A 27,541-nucleotide genomic window follows, 5' to 3' on the forward strand; every position below is an offset into this window, starting at 1 on the left:
AGGAGAATTATATAATCATAACAAAACAAATTGTCAAGAATAATAAGATTTTCCTTTTAGTGTAATAATAGTGTCATTAATTATTAAAGAAGAAAAAATAACAATGAATCATAGAGGCTAAAAGTAAATGAGCCTGGAGACTGCAATTCCTTCTTATATAGGAGTGCCCTCTGCAGTCTAGTTCCTGGAGAGTGATGCTGTGCCAGCTGACATGATAATATGCCAGAGGAAATCAGAAATAATTTGGTCAAAGCCAGTGCAGTAAGTCAGGATGTGGGGCCATAATGGACACCTGGAATACGGGATTCACAGTACTAATACACCATTTCCTAGACTGAATGCCAACACCTTTTGTCTGATGGACAAGCTGAAAGACCTGGGCAAACTTTAGTGGTGGTTGGGTTTTGTTTTTTTTTTCAGATGTAAATGTTGCAGCTGAGAAGTAACAACTTATATTGTTGCTGTTTAGACACGGGGCATTTTACTCCATGTTTTAAAACTTACCAGAAACTGTAAAGTGATCTTCAGGAATGTTCTTCAAAGGGGACATTGTCTGTGTCCTTTCAAGATTTTAAGCTCTAAAGCTGGTCACATGCTGCCATAATATTTTAATGTCATTCCTTGCTGGCAGGTAGCAACTTGCTTTTCATCAGTGCCTTATGTAAGTAACCCAAGCGTTAAGATGTGACCTCATTTCTAAACATGCATGTTTCTCCATCAACTGTAAGCTTTACAGGATCATCATTTCTGCTTTTATCATGCTTCACAAAAAATTACTATTTTTAATTTAAAAAAAAAGTGTGTGCAAAAGAATATTTAATTTAATTTGAGAGGGAAACCCCCCTAAGCCTCTAAAAGTTTATACCCCTTCAATTACTTTTCATGCTTGACTATGTGGCAGGGAATACTTCATTATACCAGGTCACCAACTTTGACATCTCTAACCTCACAATAATAGTCCTTTTTGTAATGTACCAAAATTGAAAATCAGTTTAGTTTATGTTCTCCCTAGGTTCATGGCTCCAGTGCCTAATATATTGCTGGCTTGTATGCCAGCATTACTCCCTAGTGAGGAATATTAAATAGCCGCAGCATATATTAGAAGGGGTGAAAAGGTCCAGCTCAAGTCTGATATATATTTCACATTCGTTAGTGCTTTAAAAACCCAGCAAGTTGCATAATGTTTCCACTTATCTGTGAAATTGTGGTATGATTCATATCACAGGCATCTTTAAATGATTTGTAGTCCACTATTTAAGAATGTATTCCACATAAATAAATACTTCCTGGGTTTGTGTATACGACTTGTGCTAGTCAGTATCATAAAAGAGGCACAATAGTGCCTGACCTTTATTGCTATGGCAAGAAGTTCATACATCTAATGAAAAAAACCCAAATAGCCAACAGGAATGGCGTAATACAAAGCACCTCTGTTTGGAAAAGGGATTTTTGGAGCTTCTCAAAATGTGAACGCTATTTCCCTCCATCAAAAAATTCTGTTCTTTCCCCTCCTAGTATTCTCCATGCCTTCTAAAAAGTTCACAGACTGTGTTATGAGAATTAATGCTAGTATATGGGATATAGTATTTGACCGCTGCTAGCTGAGTTGCTCCTTGATCCTGCTAGTTCCTTAGCTCTTTGTGAAACAAATTGGACTAGACCTCTGCCTCTTTGGGGGACTTACTTTACCAGTTAGCGTACCTGCCTTCAGTACTATTTTTTTTTTTATATCGAGCAGTTTTGTGAATGGTAAGTCTCCAGTGTGTAGTAAACTATTTGCAAGAAAACTGAGGATGCTAAGTTGACGAGAGTAAAACAAAAGCTGCAGCAGACTCAACACAACAATAGATGGGCTCAGTCAACAGTCTTCTGAAATAATCTGGCCTGTAGCTTTGGGCTGTTCTTGAGGGATCCTTTGGGAATCATTTATTCTTCCCATCAAATTTTTGGGAGTGCCAAATGAAGTTTCACTGAGCTACCATCAGTCAGAGAATTCAGTAGCTACCATGCTGTCCTCTCAGGACTGTAACTGACTTTCTGTAGCAAAGCATGTCCTTAACGTGCCTTGTTGCATGTTTGTGCAATCACGGACACTGCTGGCAAGCCTGTGTGTGCACCTAGCCTGCAACTCTAAAATATGAAATCTGGTGTGATGTGGGAGAAGAATGGACTCCAACAACTCTATGAGAGTTATAAACGGAAGCTGTTTAATGCAAAAATTGATCAGGTTATATAGCCTAAAAACTGATGATTATGCACTTACATGATTCGGATTGGATAATTACAATAGTCTACGCGCTGCCCACATTCCTCAAATACATTATTGGTTTCTATCTCAGACACCCATCACCTCCCATGTCTCGGCACAAACCACTTTAATTTCCCATTCTCCTCTTGCTTCCTCAACTTTCTTTCCCATTCTGTGTGGTCAAGGACATTTCAATGACCCTTCACTTGTGGCCTAGATCAGCTCGATGCAGTCTTGCTCACTGCATGGATGTCCATTTATTTCCAGAAACGATCCCACAGTGTGAAGCACAGAGAAGCATGGACTCCATATCTTTTTTAAAGAAGACCCAGGATTGCCTGATATAAGGTTCTTGCAAAACAAGATTCAGATTCACTGTCTCTATGTACAAGCGTTTCTGATGGATGCTATTGTTATACCATAGGGGTCTGTGAATTCTCTGCGTAGGCTCAAGGGACAGAGCAACACTGTTGTCATGGCACCTGTGGATCAAGCCATGTGCTCTATGTTGCACAATTCTGTGCAACAGCCAGTGATGATCCTCTGAGGGCTGTCTATAAGGCAGACTGAGGGCCTGTGTGGGGTGTTTTTGTCTTCTGCACAGCACAGGCTGGGCATTTCAAAGCAAGCGTTGTGCCTGGTGGTGCTCCTGGTCCTGCCAGCTAAGCACCACTGCATGAGTGGGTGAAGGAAGATCTGTGCTTGGTGGTTGCCAGGGAGCACCTGGCAGATTCCTTACCCTGAATGTGTGACAGCAGTAGGTTGACAATGCTTTTCCTATCAATACACTGTAAGATTCATGTGGTATTTTTCATCGTTAATGTGGGTGTAATTAGTTCTTTTAAAGTCATTGAGGCTCTTAGCGTAAGTGGTGCCAGGCTCTTCTTGGTGACAACCAATGGTAAGACAAGGGGTAATGGGTTCAAACTGGAACACAAGAGGTTCCACTTAAATTTGAGAAGAAACCTTCTCAGTGAGGGTGACAGAGCACTGGAACAGGCTGCCCAGGGAGGTTGTGGAGTCTCCTTCTCTGGAGACATTCCAAACCCACCTGGATACATTCCTGTGTAACCTTATCTAGGTGTTCCTGCTCCAGTGGGGGGATTGGCCTAGGTGATCTTTTGAGGTCCCTTCCAATCCCTAACATTCTGTGATACTGTAAAGTGAATACACTGTAAGATCGCAAACCTTTTAATTAGCAGTATGTTGTTATAAACTTGGTAAAGGAATTACTGAGTGAAACTGTACAAGCTAATTTATATGAGTCAAATGAGATCCTCATACAACAAATCACAACAGTCAGCCTTGATGTCTGTGAACCTGTAGGAGTCTCAACTAAATAAGAGAATAAGATCTTCTTTCGTTCTAATTTCTCTTGTATCTTTTGAAAAAACAAAAAAACAAACAAACAAAAAAAACCCACAAAAACCCTACACTTAAAGAAAAGGTGCTTTCTGTAGAAAAAACCCCACTTTGCATACTGTGGGTTTTTTCTTTGCACAATAAAGTTTCTTCTCTTTTCTCTCTAACTGTTTTGTGTCTTGTTTCCACAAGGTGTAAAGCAAAGCAACAGACAATTCACATACATCGTTATTTTGTTTTACCCAAATGATGGTGGACATTTTTAGCTTCTCTCAAAATATTGAAGTATTTGTTGGAACTTACTGTTTAAACAGAAGACAATGTTCTTTCACTGAAATAGACAGCTTAGTTTGTCATACTGATATTCATATATGTATAGATATAAACAGAATTACGTTCTTGAATTTTGATTCCAGGGCAAATATACTGTTTCTTTTTACTGTCTAATCCTTTTTCTTTCCACTGTTTCTTAAAATTCTGTTTTCCCTTTCCTCTGCTACCCGTGCCAAGTCACCTAAAGGACATTCAAGCCATTAACATGCATGTGGGTTTTGATTGTGCAAAACAAGCTGTCTGGTATATAGACAGATTTTCAGTTCAACTGTCTGAACTCTATCTCCTCTGTGACACTGCACAGGCAAATCCTGAAAACCTGGAGCATGTTCCTTGTGCAGTGTCCTGTGCAGATGACCTTATTCACCACAGCTGGGCCCAGCCACGCTTCCCTTGCAGTCTGGTTGCCTCACATGTTCTGGGCTCATGGCACACAGGTCTGGCCTCACCTCCTTCATGGGAAAGTATGTTAGCATTCCCATGGAAGAAACGGCCACTTGGTTCAAGTATCCTGACCCAATTTTGACTTCCCTACACATCTGTCAGAATAATTTCCTTGATAACTATTATTTTCTTGGTCAGCAATGTAAGGATATGGTCCTCTTTCTTCCCTTCTTCACCACTGACTCTACATGAGCACAGTAGTTGTCTATAGATGACACTTATATTGGTTCAGGATGTATGGCATGGTGGGCAGAAATGTTCAGATAAAGCTATAAGCAAACAATTAAAATCATTATTGCAATTTGAGAACCAGCTACAGAGTACTTGGACATCAATCACCTTGTGTGAGTACAAACACAAAGGAAATATTGCTGAAATGTTGGCTCGCAGCCATCTCAAAAAAGGTCAGATTTTTTTTTTCTTAGGTGAACCGTATGTAGCAACATGACACTTCTAGCTAACATCTTTTTTTTTTTTTTTTTTTCCCTGAAGAACACAATGTTTTCAGTCAACACTGTGGTTTTTCTGCATGTTAGAATGTGTATTTATGAGATAGATAACACCTCAAATCCTCATTACTCTTTATAATTTCACCATTATAAACTGCCTTACATGACTTTCCCAGCCACAACATTACACTAATCTGCCAGTGTAGGAGTCCTCTATTATGATGGAGCCTGCTGAGTGTTCATGTAAGGACGTTTGGGGGAGGAGATAGGCCTGGATGAGGGGCAGGACTGATTCCTGGCAGCCTTGGGCTTTGGGGACTGTGAGAAGGAGAGATAATCGAAAAACTGCCTGTTCAAGCTGGGACCAAAAGCCCAGTCCTGCTCCAGGTTTGCAACTTACCTGTATGGGACCATGTATACCACGGCACTCGGGTGGTCAGGCTCAGGAGATGTGGTCTGCTGCCATGACTGCAGAAGTGGCACCAATCAACAAAACGTGTTACTTTGCAGAGCTTTATGAAGCTCACAGTCCTGTTTTGTTTATGTGGGCCCTCAGGCAGAACACAGGCTTTTGTAAAGGAACAGCCCAGGTCGGTCACCATAGTGGTCACCCAGGATTGGCCACAGGAAGCTCCAGGGAAATTGAAGGGCAAGCAGGGGGTGGTAGGGGGGACAAGAGGGCAGTGTCTAGGTCACTCACGACACAGGGGCATCGGACCTGAACTGTCCACATTATAGGGCAATTAGAAATGCTGTTTCAGTAGCTGCAAGGATGCTTTTCTGTGGTTGGCACTCTATTCTCTGCTCCCTGCTTCTTCAAAGGGAGAGGGGGCAAAGCTATCCCCTCTCATTCATCCATCCTTCTATTGGTATCAGTGCAAGGGCAGGGACCCCCACAGGGGCTATCCACACCAAACAGAGGGGCAGGGAGCTGGCCTACAGCCCAGTTTGGAGAGGACAATGTGCTCCTGTGCCCTTTTTAGTGCAGGATGGCAGAGCTCCCCAATCTTTCAGATGTGCCTAACACACACGGCCCAATTCTGCAACTAATTTGAAGGTGGGATTTTTGCCTTTGTGCATTCCTGTAATACACTTGGTACCCTGCAGCAGAATGACGCAAAGTCCAATGAAGGGAAGCCTTCATGTATTTGTTAAAATTAATGCTAAGCTACAAAAAAAGTCCCCTTGCTAAGGATGTGGGTATTCTTGACATTTCTTTAAAGCAAACTGCAGTGCACACTGAACAATGTTCAGAGTCCTGCTGAGGCTTCAGTAACTCAATTACGCTTTCTTCTCTTTCTAACCCACCCACATACATGTTTTCCCAATTTAAACTTTTTATAGATCCTCCTAATGTCTTTTCTGCTGTGCTTTGCTCTTAGCATCACACTTGTTTTGTTTTTCTTGCCTCAACCCTTGTTCAAGTACAGAGTGCCTTCCTACGTCTGTGTAACACTGTGTAAGACAGTTTCCGTACGTCAGCGTGAAGCAGAGGTAAAAGAAGAAGTAAGGAAGGAGAAACAAATGTGCCACCTGGCTGGCTGACCCTTTCATCTAAAATACAAAACACTGATTTAGAAGCTTTGGTCCTTGCATGCAAATAAACTGCTGGAAGTAGATATAAAAGACACTAATGGAATCATACACTAATAAAACCTAAAACACTTATAACTTCTGTAACTTGTCACAAAGCCAAAACTGTCACAAAGTGCTAATTACACAATTAGGTCAAGGCATACACTCCTGCAACTATGAAAAAGGGATCTTGCTTAAGGATTAAGGCCATATTCTTTGTGTTGAACAGAATGATTAAATACATATACTAATATAATTATGTACAAGTATATGTAAATGAAGCATGTAAAAAGTCATACCAACTTACCTTTCAAATCTAGAATAATTAGAACCATTTTGAGCCCTACTATTGTGAGACAACAGCTGATTCTAATGGGCTCTGTATTACTGAAATCCTGTGCACTGTTTTGCAAGACAAAGTTCAGATTCATGCTAAACTAATACATTCATCCATCTTTGAGAGCTTCTTCCCCATCTAGAATTCTGTTTTGTATTTGAGTTGTGTAACAAATCCCTCCACAACTCAAAACCATACTCCCCAGCAAAGCACTGAATTTCAGGACTAACAGCAAAACTCAGAGTCTTAGAACAAAAAAGAAAATGATGGACTTTCGCAGTTGATAATGACCACCTTCTTCTATAAGACTCTTGTCCTGATTCAAGCTGATTATAAGAGGAATAGGTTTCCTAGAGAAATGGAGATGCTGTCTTAAAGAAAGATGCTTTTCAGATCTAAAATACAAAAGTTGAATTCTATTTTCAGACAGAAATAATAAACTAATGAGCTTTACGTAGGAAAGAGCAATGTGCAAAATACGTGAAGTTTTACTATTAAGGAAAATTATTTCTGGCAGTTGTACCACTTGAGATAAGGGGTGATGGAGACATGAGCAAATATCTTGGCATCATTCAGTGTGAGCTTGGAGCCCAGCCTAGCGACATTTCTAAAATGAATCAAAGTTTATCTGGCATCCTGTTTAATCGTTAGCTAATATATACATTGGGGCTCAGGCTTCCCCTATGTATTATGATGTTACTAGCACACTAATGACTGTTTCACTTCAGTGTGGCATATAAGGTGGAGTATACTTGGGAAAGTATACTCACAGGCAAGGTAATGAACATGAGCATCACCCATTTGACTTTTAGTGAGGTTATTATTAATTAGTGAGGTTATTTAGTGAGGTTATTATTATTGGTCCTAATTGTGCAATAGGAGATCAGAATATGTTAATGGCTTGGGCACAATAAATAGAGCCCACTCCACACAGATGTGCACCTGAGAGTATACACAGCATTCTACACATTCCTTTTAGGTAGTTTACTGTGCATTAAGCTGAAGAATAAGACAGTAGCTTCTGTCATAGGTGAGCACTTAATGGAATATTTGAATATTTCTGATAATGCGTAGGGTTATGGATTTCTGAACTCCACCCAGGACCACACTGGGATGCGAGGAAGTCAAGCCCCAGAATTAGATGTATGATACTGGATGGAATATTTTGTTCATGTAGAGAGCAGTTTGTTTTAAAAAATGCCCTTAGTTTATTCTCTACAAAACAGGAAAGACTTGCTTCAGGCAACTAAAGGAAGCAGCAATTGCCCTTTTTATTCTTTCTTCTCCCCAAGGGGATATAAGGCAACGAGTCAACTTTGATTCTCCCCTCAGTCCCACTGTCAGAGAGGCTGCCAAGTATATATTGGGTTCCCAGGGGCAAAAGGCCTTCAAGCAGATATTTGTGATACTTATCCCTGTGGCTAGTGCTGAAAATTAAAGACACATGATGTTCAAACCCAAAACAACATGCATAGCTTTCCAAAGACAACCAGCTGCTTCACTAGGAACTGCCAGAGCAAACAATTAGGGATTCAGCAAGGCTATTCACACGGCCTCCTTTCTCGTTGGATGGTTTGGTATTTTCTGCCGTGAAAGGAGACAACTTTGACATTTCAAAAAGATTATAAGAATGATTATTCATCACTGGCTTTGTCCAGCTGGAGAGGTAAGGATAGATATGTATTCTGAAAGAAAAAAATAACAGAAGTTTCCTCAGTGAGGAAGGCAGTTCATGAAATGCACATTAGTCCTAAGTAAACATGAACTGCATTCTAACTGAGAAATTATCAATAAAGGAAAGGTGTTTAGGAGGTTAACCATCACTATCAAAACTGAACAGGAATGGACATCGTATGCTTTTCTCAAATGGTTTTCTAAATGAAAGTGAGAGAAATGGACACAATCTAAGTTACCAAATTCAGTCTCTTCCTGCTAAGTTTTGTGTAAGTCCAAATACCACTTTGCTGGTATGGTCCAATTGCAACGAAAAGCCACAGTCTAGTATGTATAATAACTCCATCGCTGTAGTCAAATTAACAGAGAGGCAGATTGTGGAGTCAGCTATGCTCAGGAGAATCACTCTGGATTTACCTGGGCAAGACTGAGAATTGAACCTCTTCCATAACTTTAATCCATCTCCTATGAAAGCACGTGAAGGAATTCCAAAATTGACATTATTAAACTTCCCAATAGTATAGTATTTCTGTGTACCATCTTTTCAGCGTCAGGTGCACTTGTAAAATACCATGCTTCTGCCAGTGCATATCACTTCTCATATTTTAGCTAGGTAATTGATGATTATGGACTAAAGTCTACAAAACTTAAATAATCCTAGAGTTCAGTAAAGGCACAGATCTTCACATATGTCAATATCTTGGCAGAATTTGCTACAAGACAACAAAAAAACTAGTTGGTGGGCACATATCTAAAACCTCATAAAAAGTGTTGCTAGAGCAGTACCATGCAGGCTGAAAAAGATAATTTTTAAAAAAGCAGTACTTAACAAGGTTAAGCCCAAGTGAACTGTGTACCAGCTGCATATCAGATGCTCAGATTTGTATGAGCTTCTTCACCTATGGATGACAAAGCATCAGGATGTGAACCTTCCCTAACCATGTCTAACTCTTGACCTAGACAGTGACCAGGTCTCAAGAGGCATGACTTCCCACAGAATTTCTAAACTTCCTGGTACTGTCTGGGTTCAACGCTCTCAGAAAAAAACAATCCTTTCTGCAAAGCTGTGAGATGCTCCTTGCTATTTCACCAAGTGCTATTTTATCACCTGAGAAGTCATACTGAGTATTCCACCTCCAATTTCACAAATTTCTTTAGTTCTTGGAAATGAAAATCCTAGCTCATATCTTGCCAAATGCCTAAATGCAAATAAACAAGATGTTCACAACAATTATCTTTCTTTTTTAGTTTGTGGTTATTTTTGTTTTGTTTTGTTTTTTAATTATTTTATTTATTTTTTTTTTCTAGCCATTCAAATATTGTTGGTTCGAAAAATCTTATGTGAAATGAGTATAAAGGTATTTGCATTCCTTCAACAGAGGTAAAAAAAAAATCAAATAGAGCCAAGGGAGGGAAAGAAAACAAAAATATAAAGTATAAGGGACTACAAAACAAACAAACAAACAAGAGTAATTCTTGTATCTGTATCTATCGCTAATCTATAATTTCATAGATATAGCTAGATTAAAAAAGATTAAAAGATAGCAATGAGAAAAATATATTAGTACTCAAGAATACACACTGCAGAATGGCTTCACAGCTTTTCCTGGAGACACAAATAATTGTAAATGATTTTACATGAACTGCCTGCAAATGAAACTGGCAACTTAACCCCCACTCAGTGTATATTTAAGCCAGGTTTTACTGAGGCAGTTCTAACTGCTGATCAGAATAACTTTTTTTTTTTTCCTTCTGCTAATAACATTTAACATATTGCTGAATAGTTCTATATAAAATAGGGGGTTTAAATTACTAAGGGCAGGGGAATTGACAGTTCAGCTGAACAACATAGATGTTTGAAAACCAAAAGCTCTTAATCGAGGTTAGTGAGAAGATATTATTTCTTAAGTTAATATCCTCTTCTTAAACTGACCTTTCTTAAACAGAATGTTTTCGGTAGTTTTAGAAACTCAGCATAGGACCAAACAGGTTGTCTTATCTTTTCTAGAGTAATACATTCTCAGCAAGGGTAGAAAAATATGTAGTCTTTTGTAAGGAATGTTTCCTGAATTGTGCAGAAAGATTTGTAGATCCTGTGAGTAGGAAGATAATGCTGGTTTCCAGGAAAGATTTCAAAAACATTAAATTCACTCTAAGAAAATTCCTGAAACTTGGGTTTTTCTGGGAGCATGTGACACACATGCCTCAACCACATAAAACCAAAGAACCCAATCAAACCCACAAAACCAATGACAAAAAGCCACTCAGTTGCAGGTATACTGTAACTAGGATCTGTTCCTGTTATAGAAAATAAAAACCAGCTTTGCACTAATTCTCTGCATGCATAGGCTGCTGAAGCATGCATTTTGGTTGCCTCTGTCTGAATACACTGCATTCTGGCAATATGGCAAGAAGCCAATAAGATAAAACACACCATGAGATGATATTTTGCAAATCAGAACTTTCCCAAGAGTGACATAATAGATCTGGAAATTAGTAAAAAATATCAGCAGTTTCCATCTTTAAAAGCCCAGTTTATCTTTAAACCTATTTATTGTCATCTAATGTTATGTGAAATTCATAAAAGTTGTGAGAGCAACAGTTAAAACAGTACTGAAGAACTGGACTGGATAACCAGTTTAGGGACCTGGATGACTAAGGCATTAGTTCTGAATGCAAATGTAAAGGGATAAAATTCTGCTCGTCTTATACAACTGTAAATCTGGAACAACCCTTCTGAGGCCCCTGGAATTTCTGAGATGTCTGAGATGTTATAGGAGCTCAAAATCTGTCCCAATCACTGTAATGCTATTGTCCCTTCCTAAACTACATAAGAACATATACATTTACAGGCATAGGAATGGCAAAATCAGAGACAGAAATTCCTTAACAGAAAAAGACAAAGATATTCAAGTTTGAATGCTTTGCAGTTATAAACTGTAACAACTAAACAGTTTTCCATTTTCTTTCAAACGTCCCACACACCTAAGCCCACAAGCACATTGTGCTCTTAAATTATCTTTAGATGTAATACTCACAGAAATGCACAGCCTGTAGACAATAAAACATAATTAAATTGGTTTGAAAAATGCCTGTCCAAGTACCTATGATTAAATTATTTCATCTTTAGATTGAGGCAGCAAGTTTCCCAGGATTGTAAGTACCTACATTCTAACATGGATCAAAGTGTTGGCCGTGTAAAATGAGAAACAGGCCAGTGCAAAACTGACAGAGTTAATCCATGGGATACACTTTTCCATCATAGTAAGTGCTGTTTCTGTGCAGTGAGCCATCAGTAATTTCAATTATTTTTCCTGTAAGTAATACAGCTCTGTTTAAATCAATTTGTGCTTTCAGGGTTACTGTACTTTAATTTGCCCTGTACTTTATACTTCCTCTGCAAGCTGCAGTTTAACAGATTTTATGAAGTTGCAACTGTGTTAGAAGAAATATATTGTATTCATAGTGAAGTTCAAGAGCCACAGACCTTTAATCCTCTGTTGGCTACATACATAAAACTTCAGAATTTCTGTACCACTTCAGAGCATTGCTATGACATTTTAAAGTCACAAGGGATAGGCATTCCTTTGTGGCAAATACTTTGTCAAGTTTTGGGTTTTGTTTTTTTTTAATTATTGGTACTGTTGCTTCAGAGCTTCAAATACATGATAAGAAAGTGTTAAAAATTATTATTGTAATATCTATCAGCAGCACGCTGATAACTCATACCTGTAAATCCTATGCAAACAGCTTGTGGAGTGAAGCAAAAAATAATACTTCACAGAGCTTTAACTTGATATCTATACAAGCCTGAGCACAAGATCACAAAGCTCACTTCAAAAACTATAGTAGTTTGTGAGATATTGCAACTGAATTACCTATTGCTTTCATAGCCTGGCAACCATTTGGTACAACCACTTGCACAAGCTCCCGCTGATTCTTAGGCTTACCAACAATATCTCCTCTTGTGGAAGCAAGACTCTGTCATGCTTAACATTTCACTGCTGCGATTTACATCAATCTTTGCCAACATACAAGCGCTAAATGTGCATAATTCTGTGTGTGTTAGTACAGGACCTGGAGAACCCGAGATAACAGGGTGAGTAGGCTGGTAGGATGATATTCACCTGCACGGGTCCTAACTTGGCATATGGAAGGGGCTGTATGTAAAACAGGGTCTGCAATTTAGATTTCACCATAGCTTTCACTATTAGCCAGACATCTCTTTCTCTCCTATTTGTATGAATTGTACACAATAAAGTTATTTTCTTCAAAGAAAAACTAAGGATCTTCCGCTATTAACCACCTCCTCTCAAACTGAAAGTTTTAATAAGCTGGCAAGCAATACAAAACTATTAACAACATCCTAAGGAAGAAAAGCATATTTCTTTCCATCCCTCAGTGAGCTGAAGTCCATTTTGATAGTCTGGTTAGCTTCCAACTTTGCAAACTACTGAAATATTTTTGGCTCTGGACTATAATCAGACAAAATAAACAAAAGTGAAAACAACTATCGTAGCAGTTTTGTTTCAGGAATTTAAATCCTGACAGCTCTTTCAATTTTGCAAACTGACACCCTCTCAGACTTTTTCTTTGTGTTAAAACCTCTTCGCTGTGTTTACAGTGCCAGCTGAATGGCAAATGCCCACTAAGAGAGGAGCAACAGACAAGGTTTATTCCCCTGCTCCTCCAGCAAACTGCCCACCCAGCCCGTGAGACTCCTCTGTAGTTTCTCCTTTGCAGTTTGATCTTTATTGCAATCTCAATGCTTGATAAAGGTGTAGAATCTCATTTGAAACTGGCAGAGCTGTTCTTATTTCTCCACTTGTGCAGGAAAAAAAAAAATTCTGAGCTTCGCACAAAAGCTCAGTAGCTCCTTTTAAAGGACTTCCTCTCTTTTCGGGGTCATTTGCTTTAAGTATATGGAGCAGTAGTCAGGGAGCGAAATAAGTAGACGAAAGAAAAAAGTTTGAAATTAATTAAGGCCTAGAGCATAATAATAATAAAAAAATCACATTAGACCTGCAAAGGCCTGAGGATCCTCACAAACTGGGTGAAGCCAGTCTCCTCTCCTGTAAGGGCACTGGTTTTTAGTATCACTCAGAGCAGGGAAGGATCATAAGTATTAATCTGTGCTACCTCAGCAAGAAGCAGACTACATGGAGAAGATGTCAATCTGTCTTAGATTTTTATATCAGATTGGATGTCTTAGAATATTCATAAGACATTTTCTGCAGACAATATATATTGAAAGTGCTGTCTTTTGCGGAAGCTTGAAGAACATGAGGGTAGGTACTTAAAAACACAACACACAAATGTGAAAGCAAGTAGATCAAATCTAAAATAGTAAAGAGAAGACGTAGAACAACTTTCTTTGAATCTGGTCAAAGCTGTAGGTCGCTTTACTGTTATCTGAATGGGATCAGATGTTGTTGGCATAGTAATATGCAAAAATCATGTTATTATACATGCACACAATCTGTTTTACCACCTACTACTTTGCAATACTACAAAACACCAAGATTTTTCCTAAACAGTGAGTAATCTAAAAGAGGAGCACAAGGAATTTTACACCAGATGAGGAATTAAAGAATATTGAGGAAAATGTTCATTCCCACATTAAATGGAAGGGTGCAGCAGAGATACTGTAGTTTATTCAAGCTGAAACTGCTTCAGTCCTGTTCGACCTTTCTTGTGGAATTCACTGTACAATTTTTTATTTTACAGAAATAAACCCAATGCAATGTGTCCTGAGATACCCAGAGGTGGAGCAAACAAAACCAAAACTTCTGAGATGAAAAGGTCAGAAATGAAAATCTGTCAGTCACTGCTACTAACTGACAAAGTCAGAGCTGCTCTTCCATTCTTTTTTTTTTTTCTCTAATAATGTGCTGATAGACCTGGTAAAAGAGCTATGATGAAGGCATTTGGAAAAGTTACTTACAAACAACAGCAAACCACAAAGGTAGGTGTAATCCTGTGTACAAGGGCTCCCTCTGTGCAAAGATATTCCCTGTCACAGGACAGGAACAGTGTGCCACAGTGAAAGGTGCCAGCAGTGGGAGGAAGCACATAAAACAAATTAGCCCTCTCCCCTTTCCACCAGTAAATCTGTCTGGTAACAGCTGTTACCTCTCCAGTTTATACAACCTCTTCTCCAGAATCTTTGATGTCCAGAAGACTGGAAAATCTAATCGTGTCTTGGGAAAGAGAATAACAAAAATATTGAGAAAGTAATGAAAACACAAACAATTCTCTTACTGCAATACTTGCTGAGAAAGAAAGATCTCCAGACCTGGTTAGTTAGCAAACTCTTTTAAAAACCAGTCATGAATGGATGAAATTTACTATTCATGTTTACAGAAATAAACGGACTTGCTTCATTCAGCAATCTTGAGAACAATGATATATTTTCATTTGCTTTGCTAAGGACAACTAGAAAATGAGAACATTGATGCTTTGGCTGAAAGTCTTCAGCTTACACAGCCAGGGCATAGTTTAGACCGTTAGTCCAAGGGCCTGATTCTTCATTACATCAGCTCTAATGGAATTACACTTGTGCAATGAAGATGATAATGAAATAAATAAATAGGTCACAATATCTCTAGTTCTATGGATCTCTTTAGTTTGGAGAAGAGGAGACTGAGGGGCGACCTCATTCATGTTTATAAATATGTAAAGGGTGAGTGTCAGGAGGATGGAGCCAGGCTGTTCTTGGTGACAACCAATGGTAAGACTAGGGGTAATGGGTTCAAACTGGAACACAGGAGGTTCCACTTAAGAAAATTCTTCTCAGTGAGGGTGACAGAACACTGGAACAGGCTGCCCAGAGAGGTTGTGGAGTCTCCTTCTCTGGAGCCATTCAAACCCACCTGGACACATTCCTGCATAGCCTCATCTAAGTGTTTCTGCTCTGGCAGGGGTGACTGGACTACATGACCTCTTGAGGTCACTTCCAATCCCGAACATTCTGTGATTCTGTGACCAAACTGGATGGATAGACTGTACGCTGGGAGGTCTCTGCTGAGGCATCAAATGTGGAGCAGCTTGGCTGCTCTCTGCCAAGCCCCGGCTTCCTGCCCGGAGAGGTGGCCTCCCACCAGAGGCACATGAAACCCAACCCCATGCCAGGCAGGACATCACTCCCCGGGCTGACAAAATGTCATGAGATGCGCTACCCATGACATAGGCCCTACAATAATTAAATGAGAAACCAGAGTCCTCTTCCACCACTTTTGCCCCAGACAAAAATTGGCAGGATGACCCAAAAAGGCACCGCTCGGGGCACGTGAAGAGGCTGCGGTGCATCGCCGCTCACTCACCTTGGGTCTGTCAGCAGTCAGGCAGGGCTCGGCCAGCAGCATGGGGAACACACAGAATCACAGAATCACAGGATGTCGGGGATTGGAAGTGACCTCAAACATCAGCTACTCCTGGAAAACACAGGGAGGGCACCAGGCCCCACACACCTGTTGAAACAAGATTATAAGATTTAGGTTAGAAATGCTGATGCACTTCTACTGCGTGGATCCTGCGGGCGCATCTGTGGTACCTGGTAGAGGTTACAAAACTTCATGCAGAGCAGACCGCTCTCACTGCTGGACAATAGGAACAGCGCTCATACCAAATCTGGCATGCAAAGTGTGAAAGAGAATCTGAATTTTAAATATGATTTTTTAAGCTCCCCCTGTATCACCATGCAATTCACCTATAGCTTCCATGCATGCAAATCTCCCCAGATAGGCACCTTTGTTAATGTCAGATAATACTCACAGAGAGTATTTTTTTTGTTTGTAGATTATATTCAGTACAAACTCTCATTGGCTTATTTTTCTTTTAAATCACTACAAAATGTCTCTCTGCTTTTGAGCGGGAGAAAGGTAGAAAGGGGGAAGGGAGGCTCATGCATTTTAAATTTTAAGGGAAAGAACCCCTCTAAAGTACAAAATCTTTCCAAGACAGACTTAGATGGTTTCTGAAACTTGTGTGTAACTGCTCTTTATAACTTGTACCACACTCTGCCTCCTTCACCCTCTGACACATAGCAAGAAAACTGGATTCAAAATGAGATTGCACCATGGTGAATTCATTCCTTGAATTGCAGCGTACATTTCAGCAATACACAGCGTGGGAACACGTCGATTAGCTCTCGCTTTGAAGAAATTGGATTTGCAAAGGTCAGCAGTGGCTCGGCCCATTTCTCAGCAGATCTTTGGCTTGCTTTTCATCCTGGGACTAGCAGGGAGGAGGTCAGAGAGGAATGACAAAAAGAGTGAGCTTTTTGAAGCAAGCCCAAAGAATCTGACAGTGCTCCCAGCAGTGTGGAGGTTTCTTTTGCTCAAAGCTAATAAATAGGTGAATTTTAAACCAAATTTATGGGAATAACTTTCTGAATTTACATATTAAACAATTCATTATTTTGGTATAAACTAAGAAATGTTTTCCAGTGTAACTTTAAGTCTGGTGAGAGCTGCCTGAAGCTAATCTGTGAAACAGCCTGCTCGCCCTCCCTCACCCACCCCTCTTTCTGTGCGAAAGGGAGCAGCCAGCCTGAAAAGAAAGTGGAAAGAGGCAAAGCTCAGCCCCCAGTGGAAGTGTGAAACCCAGGGAGTTTGTGCTCTGTATTTCTCCTTTGAAACACATTTCCCGGTTGTTTAGCTTGCTCCTGTGCCAGCGTACTGAGACAGAGGTAGCTTCATTACCCTTTCGAGCCGGAAAACTCACAAAATAGTTTGGCCACTCTCCACACCTTATTAACATAAACTGGAGTTTCCTCCCGCTGCTGGCAGGGCAGGGTGCTGGGAACGTGTGATCAAGGCGTTTCGGCGGCTGTCGCCGAGATTCGCCTTATTCCTGCGGTGAAGGATTAATCCTGGATCCCAAACAGGGGGTTGCCATGGGCACTTAGGCTGGAAAGCCACACAACGGGGAAGGAGGTGGGCGAAAAAGAAATGAGGGCAGGTTAGAAATGAACCTAAGAAAACCAGCAAGCCTGAGTTCCTTCATCTGTAAATATTAAACTTCTCTTGCAGAAATATAGCACATACAGACCAAAATATGTCTTCTAGAAAACGGAGAATAGTGGACTTGTTTTCTCCATTAGTGTATTGTTTTGTTTTGTATTGTTTTGGCAGGTCCCTTTCATATGCCTTGATTTCTATGGCTTTAAAGCCTTGTGAAGGCTTACGGTATGGAGAGAGAGTGGAGAGAATAGCTCCCGCTGCTGTTGCAGGTCTCGCTGAGATGTAAAAATTTGCTTTTCCCTGGCTCTTCCGACATATAACATTGCAGCATTCTGGCATAAAATGTAATTTAGAAAATATACGAATTGTAGAAGGAGAAATCCTAATGCCCTGTAGGTTGCAGTTAAGTAGCCAGTACCAACCCAGGTGAATTTTACCTGGCATTAACTGAACAAAAGCTAAATGCCAGCCTTTGCCCTGACTGATTTATTCAGCTTGAAGAATTCCCTTCAGAGTCAGTCCCAGGACTCCCAGAGTCAGCACCAATCCTGCAGATCTTGCGAAACTTGCTGGAGGGGAGCGTTTACAGCATGTGTAAAAAGAGGTGCAGGGCAAAGTGTTTCAGGAGGACAAAGATGAAAAGAGCACGGCTATCGTCAAAATGACAGATGAGTGATATTTGTGTGACCTAACAGGAAGTAATAAACACTGAGTTTAGGCTTTTAGTGGGGAAATGGCTTGTTCCCCGACTGCTGCATAACTGCATCAGGCTCCCATCAACGTGTAATCATCTCCATGAAAGAATGAGCCTATGGAGGGCTTGTAACAGCTCTGCCAAGGAGGCCGTGCCAGCTCCTCTCGCAAGTGTTATGTTACCACAGATCCAGGCGTACCCTGGAGTTTCTCATGACCTCACGTTCCAGCAACTCTTCGGCTAAGCCTTTGCTTTCCATTTACAGATGTGCAGGCTAGTAGGGGACCTGAACACAGTTCCCTGGCTGAGGGGATCTCTCTTCAGAAATGGCACTTTGTGCTAAATATGAGGTCAGATCCCATCCAGAGGATTTGTTTACAGAACACTCTCTAGGATTATAATTTTTAACTCAATTAATTCCCACAAAGTTTGACCTGTAGGAAATTGTCATTTATGAATACACACACCATTTTCAAATTTTGCATCTGTGTACGTGTAGGTAAACATGTATCTAACATGCAGAGTTTAGGCATAAGGAAGTGTATCAGGATTATCTGTGTACAGCTGTTCATGCTTAGCCATCAAATACCAGAATTAGCTTCTTTTTTTATATTTACCATCCTCTTGTCTCCCTGTTTTCATTTTTAACACGCTTTTTTATATTTGATACTTTTATCAACACTTACTTCAGCTTCCTTCAGTGGAGGAAGGTGCCCTTATTGCACCTTTCACATACAAATAAGCTTTGCAACTGAAAACACAAAGTGCTGGGTTTAGATTTTTTAAAAACAACAACAAAAAGCCCACACAAAAGTCAGAAGGTTAAACAACTGCACTTGAGGTACCTTGCTGAGCTGCAATAAAAAAAGAAAAGATTGGTCTGAACACACATTTTTTTATTAAAAAAGAATGCATATAAATTACAGCTGCTGACCATGTAGTCATTCTTTTTATGAGGTGTTTCCTCATACCCATATATGATTTCCACGTATAAATTCCCTGTTGGTCTGAAAACTGCTCACATGAAACTGGTGTTTTTCTTAATAAATTGTCCACAGAATCTGTATTTCATCTTGGACATAAAAAGTTCATTAGGAGAAAAAAAAGCATCCCAGTGTCCTGGTGGAAAGCAATACCAGACACTATCCAAACTAAACAAAGATCTGCCTGCTGACTGCATAGCCTTTTTTCCCTGCTTTTCTAATTAATTAGTTTCCATAATTTAATAAAATTCAATATAACATAGCATAGTATGCTTGTGCCTGCAGCAACAACCATCTCATCCAGAGGAGAAAAAAGCAATTCTGTCTCACTGAGGATTTCAGCATGTTAAATTTTGTTTCCTTTAAAATTCTCCTGGAGAGAGAATAGGCACCTAGCTCTGCCTCCAAGCACAGAAACCCCAAAGTCCTCTGCTCTGAAAGAGCCTGTTTGATGGTATAACCTCAAACCATGCAAGTCTGGAAGCCTGGGAGCTGCTCCAGGTCTGCTTACCAGGGTCTTCTCACCAGGGAAAGTCACTGGAAACAGAATTAGATGTTCCATATGGGATGCTCAGTTTTCAATCTGAGAAAGCATTAAAAAATATGACATTGTGAAAAAAATTTCCCCCAGTGCACACATGAAAATGAAAACCCACATTCATCATTACCTTTGCTACTCCATGTAGAAAAGAAGCAATGCTAAACTAAAACAGATGGCAGCCTATTAAGGGTCATCTCCTGCTCTGACGATGGAAGCACAGCTGCTCCTGAAGAAACCAGTGAGTTCAGCAGAGACCAAATAAAGAATGTGCTCCCAAGAGATTCCTACTTCTAGAGGAAAATGCTTGGTTTGACAAACTGGTGGATGTGCATCAGAATGTGACAGACAGGGAACATTTTTAGCAACATTTCACTGAACTAGTATACCAGAGTGTGGTCCCCAAAAGCACAGTTGCTTTCACTCCCATAATTTACTTTCATCTGTCTTTTTCAAAACCTTCCCTAATTAAGCTTAATTGCCATGCAGTAACACATTAGTGCAACATTCTGTCCACTTATGGACCACCCGTAAAATGTTTCATAGCATTAATCCTGGAAAGTGGTAGATTGCTTGTTTTGTTTTCTAATGTGCATAAGTGCCTATAATGCATAGTGATGGCTTTCTGGAACTGATACTTGACTCTGATTATCATGAAAAGGTTCTTAGTTTATATCAGAACATTAGAGATGTCAGAAGGGTGTTTGTGTTCTGGGAGAAACATGTATTTGTGACGATTTGGAATGTAATGCCTTTGGTGCAGAACTCAGACACGGGAATTCCCAGCAATTTGTAACATTTAACTCCTTCTTAGGACAGTTATGGACCAGACCGTAACAACCTGGATACCCTTAGTTTTTGTGAGCTAGCTGGGTTCTCTGCATCATTTAAGTCTCAGTGACCTAGACTCACGATAAGCAGTGATGTGATGACCTAAGGAAACCCAAGAAAACTATCTTTAAGGCTGAACAAAGGTCTAGTCTACAGGACTCTTCTAAATAGTTTGTAGGAGCTGATCTATAACAGAGTATTTAGAAAAAGTAAAAAACCACAACAGCAACACAGAATTGCAGGGAAGCCAACTGAAATGTTCTTGTGTAAGCATCTGATTATTCATCTCCAAAACTACAGTCTCAGTGCAGTTGCTCTCCTACCTTTCAAGTCAAGAAGTCCCCTGAATTTCCAGAGTACTCAGGCAAAAGCAGCAAGTACCAGGTTTCTCAGAGAAAAGCTGCTCCTAATATGCTTCCAGACAGAAATGCTCAGTCAAGCTGATTGGGCTGAAAATTCACAACTAGAGGGACAAAAAGTAGTGTTAAATAATAAAATTAGAACTTCCGTAGCAATTAGACAACATCATACAGTTATAACATGAAGGAATTCCAGCCTCACTCACTTTGGTGAGAGTCAGAGTTCACACAACATAACTAAAAATTTAACATTTCCACTGGCTACACTTTCCTATGGCTTCTCAGCATTGTGAGATAATGCCAATATTCTTGTCACTGCTAAAAATACTTTTCTTAGTCCAGAAATGACAAAGAGAAAGAGAAGAACAAAATTTAGGCCCAAGTTAATATTTCTAAATTATTAATAAGCGATTGAGTTACTTCTAGTCCTTTCCAAAGCTTTCAAGCTTTGTAGGATGTATATGTTGGAAAGAGAAAAATGAAAGGAGAAATACCAAGAACTGCCTAACCAGCAAGGACTAGTTGCACATGTAATTTTTAAGCTAAATTTGTCAAAACTACAGAGTACTAGAGATGCACGTTCTTTGAAAAAAGTAGGGCTCTTATGTTACACATGTGAGACAAAAGTGAAATAGAGGGTACACACATTATTACCTGTGAACTTAAACCCTAAGTTTCTGATGATGATTTAATATTTTAATGCCAGAGAAAATCATTCTTTTCAGTCACACCTTTATGAGTTTCAAAACAGAAGAGAATACCCTGTTTCTAGTTTAATTGTTTTGAATAAAAATGCAAACACATAATTTTTGTTTAATAAAAGCTAGAAAAATTCAAATTACACAAAATTTCTTCAAAAAGCCACACACACAAAACCTCATTGTTATTTATGTTGATACTATCTTTGTCCCTTATTTACCACCCAGGCTTAGCATTCTTTCTGGGTCGAAATGGCACAAGACACACAGTTGTGGACAAACTGAAGTGACAAGCAAGCAAGAAAAACAAAGTAAGGAAAGTGAAAAGTACGTCCATGTTCTGCCAGCTATGTTGCAGGATACTGAGGATTTCATAGCTGCATTGAGTTAGTCCTAGAATTTAACTGGTCATTATAGAGAAAATCTGATGCATACTATTAAATAGAACCCCCCAGCTCAGAAATGCTTGTTTGCTACAGGGCTTTGAGTCCTCCATGTCTGGGGTGCACCCTAATCCAAGAGATACAAGCTAGGCTAGGGTTAGGCTATGTCTGCTATGAAACATGGCGATCTGGAATGGCCTTGCGTTATTTACTCACAGAAAGCGTGGTACCACCTCTCTGTGATTGTTTCTAGGCATCTTTTTACTTGCTTTTAAAAATAAGTAAAATATCCAATTTCTAAAAATACCAACTACTCAAAAAGCTCCTTAGGGAAATGAGCTTACAACATAACTGTGTTGTATGAACTTTTGCCTGTCATCTGTCTGCTCTTTCCCCCTAGTTTTAATTCCATTTTACAGAAGGGCAGAGGTCTCAACGAGTGTCAAGTCCTGTACAAAATGGGGACAGCCCAGGACGGCGGATGCAGCAGCTCTGCCCTGGCCATGTGTACGGTCATTCCTGCCAGGTGCTGGAAGCACAAAAGGACAGGGAGAGCTGGTGGTGGTGGAAACCTGGAAAACAGACAATGAGGCTGAAGAGAGAAATCCATAGGAAATGAGGCCTCTTTAGTTTGGCTGCCGGTGGGTCAACTTGTTAACTGACTTATACCACTTTTTCCCCTCAGTTCTTGAGTTCTGCTGAAAATTATTTTTCTGCCAATGATGCTTTCCAGGAAAAGACCGCACTGCTCACTTCAAAACTTGTGACAGTGTCATTATTTTGCCGAATGAGGGGGCACAGCAAACATGCTTTTTCTTATGTTTCGCTTTAACCTTGCTGATGCCTTTTCAGTGAACTGTGAGCCACGTTCTTCTTGTCACTGATTTAACGAGTGTGTAGACACTGACATCCCCAATCCTACTTTTCCAGATCAAGAGCACATTTCCTTAGAGACCACTGAACCTGCAGAGCTCTGAGTCTGTTTTCTTATAAACACTGGTCTCATGGATTTTAGTGGAGAACCACATGTGGGTTGGGGGCTTTGTACCTACCTGTGTGTAGTACACACTTATATTTAATTCTGAGATGCAGCTACCCTGATGGTTATAATTCTGTCCCATAGAAAGCAATATTAAGTACAGGGCCTGTTCCTAAGGACTCTGTTCAAATGTGGTCAATCAAATGAATTCCTGTTCTGTAGGTTTCAGTACTCTTGAGGGTAACAGAAATCCAGTAACACCAACTAATCATGATTAAAAATGCAAGAAGGCTCATGGGGAAATGATTGCAGCTTTCCTACTTTGTTTTGATTAATATTTAATTCTGGTACAGACAGAAACAAGAACACAGTTGAGGCTGAAAACAGCATTTGTTCTAATGAAAGTATTTCACTCACTAACAGTATTATCACTCAGTGAATAACAAAAGAACTGTGAAATCCATTGATTTAAAGAAACTCCACAACTATTGAGGGAAGCAAATATATATTTAGGGCCCTAGGCAATAAATATCAGTTACCTGGTGCACCCCAGGACAGAAACACATTCATGATTATATACAGTAAAATCATTCCACTGTTTGTCTGGGTGAAAAGTGTTAATTAAGTTTGTACTGTTGATGTGCAGGTAACTGCAATCTAAATACATACCAACCTGGGTAATCCAGTCCAAACAAAGAGAAGATTTCCACCTGGGAGGAAATAACAAACGCAGTCACTCAGCCAGTGGCAGTGGGGACTTGCTGGATGCCTGCAGCCTCTGTGCTCTGCTGTTTGTGGCATCTGAGAAAGGGAAAAAGGACTTAAGTGAATCCAGTAACTATTGATGCTTCTCACTACATCTCTACAGCTATGCTTCAGCTGTGGTGTAAACCATTAACTTAGGGTAATGATGCCTCAAGTTCAGTAACTGACATTTTGCATCATCTTTCTAAAATGAAAGTTTCAGAAAGATCATCCCAAATACTGAAGTTTGATTTAACTCTGACAGCAGAGAGACAATTTCTGCCATTGCTTGCACTCAGGCAACCAGGCAGGGTTACACTTACTGGAGGCAAATTCTGCTTGACATAGTTTCTGGCACGACTGGAAGTTTATTTGGTTTCTCTGTATTTTATAAAAGATCGAGATCAATAAATTCTGTCTTCTAGCAAGGAAAAAGCCATGATGCGCTGCTGTAGCTTGGGAAAATATAAACTTTGAGGGCCTATTTCTGATGCCATTTCAGAACTGATTTAATGGTTTGTCTGCTGTCCTCATTTTAATCACCATCCAGGAAAAATATACTGCAGCAGTATACTTATTCATTATGAAAATTCCATATGAGTAACAGTCAGGAGTATTAGAACTAGCCTATATGTATATGCGTATGTAGTTAGAATCACCTTTTTTTTAAACAAAATAATAAAAAAAAACCAGTAACTCTGTCTTAAACCTAAGAAGCATAGTAATGCCACTAATCTGGAAGTGTATAACTTTGCATATTTAAATGTATCTGTATAAATATTAATATGGATAATTTTATCTACCTCAAAAATAGAAAAAACTATCTGAACAGAAGTCCTTTGGACTTCAGATAGACTTCAACTGTTGGAAAAAAAAAAAAAAGTCCAGAATCCAAAACAACGGCACAACACCAACAATAACAAAAACATTTATTCTTTCTGCTGAAGCCATTACCCAACTTCTCAGCACTAATCCTGAACTCTGCTTCTCACTAGCCCTGTGCTGTAAGTACGACAAAGGGCAGACGAGAGCAGCAGACAATATAAACTGAAACGCTAAGCTTGAGTGTAACTGGAGAAGCAAGTTTTGCCAGAGCCTGGCAAGGCTGAACCGGTGTAGATTTTATGGGTGAGTCACTAGAGAAGGCTCAGCATCGTCTGCCCCAGAACTGCTGTATCTCCATCAGTCTGGGAGAGGGGAGATAATAACGGGGAATAATTGTGATGCCTGGCTTCATTTAGAGGAAGCCCTGACTTACAGAAACAGCAGGATCTGTTTTGGGAAGGGACAGACCCTTTGGAACTACTGAGCGGTAGAATGGTTCTGTCGCTTCGATTCACACTGGGCAGGAACGTTCCCCCAAGCAGACCCAAACACTCATATGAACTCTGTATAAATAAGGTTATAAAGCGACTAATGTTCTTTAGCCATAAAGAGATAATACCAACCACGAAACCTGAAGGGCTTTTTCTTGTCTCCTGCACATATGAAAGATGGCATTAAAAGAGATTAGTTTTAAACCACTTGCAATTTCCTTTATGCAATAAAAGATTTTCTTTGCTTGGAATTTTCCTATTTATGGTGTGTATTTGGACTCAGTATAACATAATACTTCCCTCAGTATCCCTGCTTTTAATGATGCTAGCAGTATTTGAGCCATTCATCAAATGTGACAATTGAAACAGCTAGGAGTTAATGGGAGCATAAGCAGTTTGACAAACACAGTCTATTTGGCAAGGCTGAGGTCAGAACTAAAAGAACTGCTCTTGGTTAAATAAACAGAAAAGCAACAAAGTAAAAGCAAAATCTTTGCAGCCATTTATCAACTTTAAAAGCCTTTTTGTTATAAGAAACATAAAGTGAAGCTGCACACAGAGATGAGAATTAAATGGGGTTGGAACAATACAGTGAGCTTCTTTTTAGGTGAAATTAAAAAGCCCAGTTAAAACTGAAGGATTATGTCCATAAAATTGATATGCAGTCGCATAATGCCTAAACCTACACATTAGAGCTATCTGCTTCTGAACTTATTATTTTAATGAACCCGGTCTTTTCCAAGATAACAGACTAATTCAGGTAGCATTGAAAAGGAAATGATATGACAGGAGACAACTTTGGTCTGCAAAGCAAGAGAGCACTGTGCAGGTATGCTCAGGACCACGGATGAGACTTCATCCATTCACTGCTGCTTCAGTAACAAATTTACCTGATATTAATCTGTGCAGGAGGCCTTCCAGAGAGTCTTTGCAAAATATCTTAATTTTGCATTTAGATACAATATTGCTTGTAGAAAATTCATGGGTGTCAAATGAGTCAAATGACTCCTGGAAGCTAATAATTAGAGCAATCTCTAAATTCCTCCATTTGTTTGGTTCAGTGAACCATTATTTATTTATTTATTTATCTATCTATCTATTTATTTATTTATTTATTTTCTTTCTTTGGGAGATTAGTTTGGGCTCATTGTATTCTGTTTTTTTGGGGTTTTTTTTGGGGGGGTGTTTTTTCCCCTTTCTCCAAGCCCCTGGAGAGTCTAGAAAAGGTAGAAATACCGTGAATCAGCTTTCCTGCTGTTTAAATTTCGGAGTGATAGTACTCTCTTGACTAGATAAGACAATACAGATTTAGACACTCAGACATTTTTTGCCATTATAGCTGCACAGAGTACTTTTTAATCATTTGCCTACCATCACCTTGTGTAATCGCTTGTATTGCTGTCCAGAAACCACCAGTACCATTAGGGAATTTCCATCAGAAGCAAGTAATCTGGCAAAACTCAGTAAGCTTTTGCAATCCTAAAGTTTCAGGAAAGGCCTTTATGGCTTTTGGGCCGGACACATTGCCAGATGAAAAATCCCTTCTCTTTTGAGACTCTTCCATCCTTTCTATTGCTTTCATGCTTTTACAGCTATTGGCAATTTAGAGACAAAAAAGAAAAAAGGCTTGTGTTGAGGCACAAAGACAGCAGAGTGACTAAGGATAACTAAGAACAGTTATACATTTACAGATTTTGTGCAGCTTATTTGTTTCTCTAATAACTTTTCATTTTTTCTTTCATAAGGCAATTTGCACAGCTAAATGATATATTTAACAACTCCTATTGCTGCTGGAAAATCATGAAAGACTTATTTTCCTGGAAGTGATTGATTATAGTCTGGACAAATGAAATAATTTTCCCTCTCCTCATTATGCTTTGAGTAAAACACCCATTACAGGAGCACTGTGCAGCCATTTGGAGCTAGAAAATGTATTCCATTTAGTCTGTCAAACACAGTTTAACTGCTGTCTTAACTCTGCCTCTTTTCCAAACCTCCTTTTCAAGACTACACTAATATAACCTAATTTTGACAGAGCATTCTGGACTTGGGGCAGCTCTGACTCTTGAGCTCTTTTCCATCTGGAATGGGCTTTTCATCTGCTTAATTCCAGGGCTTTCTGGTTAGTTTTGTTTAGTTGTTTTGTATTATACAATCTACAGTCATCTTATAAAGTAATTTATAGCAATCACTTGGACTGCTTTTTGGAACGTTCTATTTGGGAAAAAAAAAAAAAAAAAAGAAAAAACACCACACAAAAAACCCCACCAAACAAAACTCAAATCCTAGTTTTTCTTTTCAATAAAAATGTTTTTACCCAAAATACTGCCATGGATGTCTGAAGGTTGTGCTGTGCTTTCTAATGTCAACACTACCAGTGTCTTTTCTAATGAACACAATAATTACTTTGTGTCATGGTTACATTTGCATTTGGATTTTTTTCTGTGTTCAAAAACATATAAAGATACTTTTTTAAATGTTCAGTGTGACAAACATTTAATGATATGATTCTATCTAACCTTCAGTAAAGGAGGATCCTGAAACAGAGAACAAGAAGAGTAATGCCAATTTTAATACAAAACTTCATGACTTCATGCTGAATATATGCAGATTACATTACTAATATACTTT

The 27,541-nt window shown here is 39.4% G+C and overlaps 1 protein-coding gene across 1 annotated transcript in view; it reads right to left on the minus strand.

Moving 5' to 3' along the window:
• Positions 1-27,541, minus strand: part of LOC110365678 (uncharacterized) — a 191,933-nt gene that overhangs the window by 22,164 nt on the left and 142,228 nt on the right. Inside the window, exons 10-11 of the mRNA XM_065058307.1 lie at positions 23,524-23,651; positions 15,745-15,891 (exon numbers count right to left, since the gene is read on the minus strand). Coding sequence (XP_064914379.1) covers positions 15,846-15,891; positions 23,524-23,651 — 174 coding nt within the window. The 3' untranslated portion in view covers positions 15,745-15,845. The remainder of the gene's footprint in view (positions 1-15,744; positions 15,892-23,523; positions 23,652-27,541) is intronic.

Source organism: Columba livia, chromosome 3, assembly GCF_036013475.1.
Source record: "Columba livia isolate bColLiv1 breed racing homer chromosome 3, bColLiv1.pat.W.v2, whole genome shotgun sequence".
Classification (NCBI taxonomy): domain Eukaryota; kingdom Metazoa; phylum Chordata; class Aves; order Columbiformes; family Columbidae; genus Columba; species Columba livia.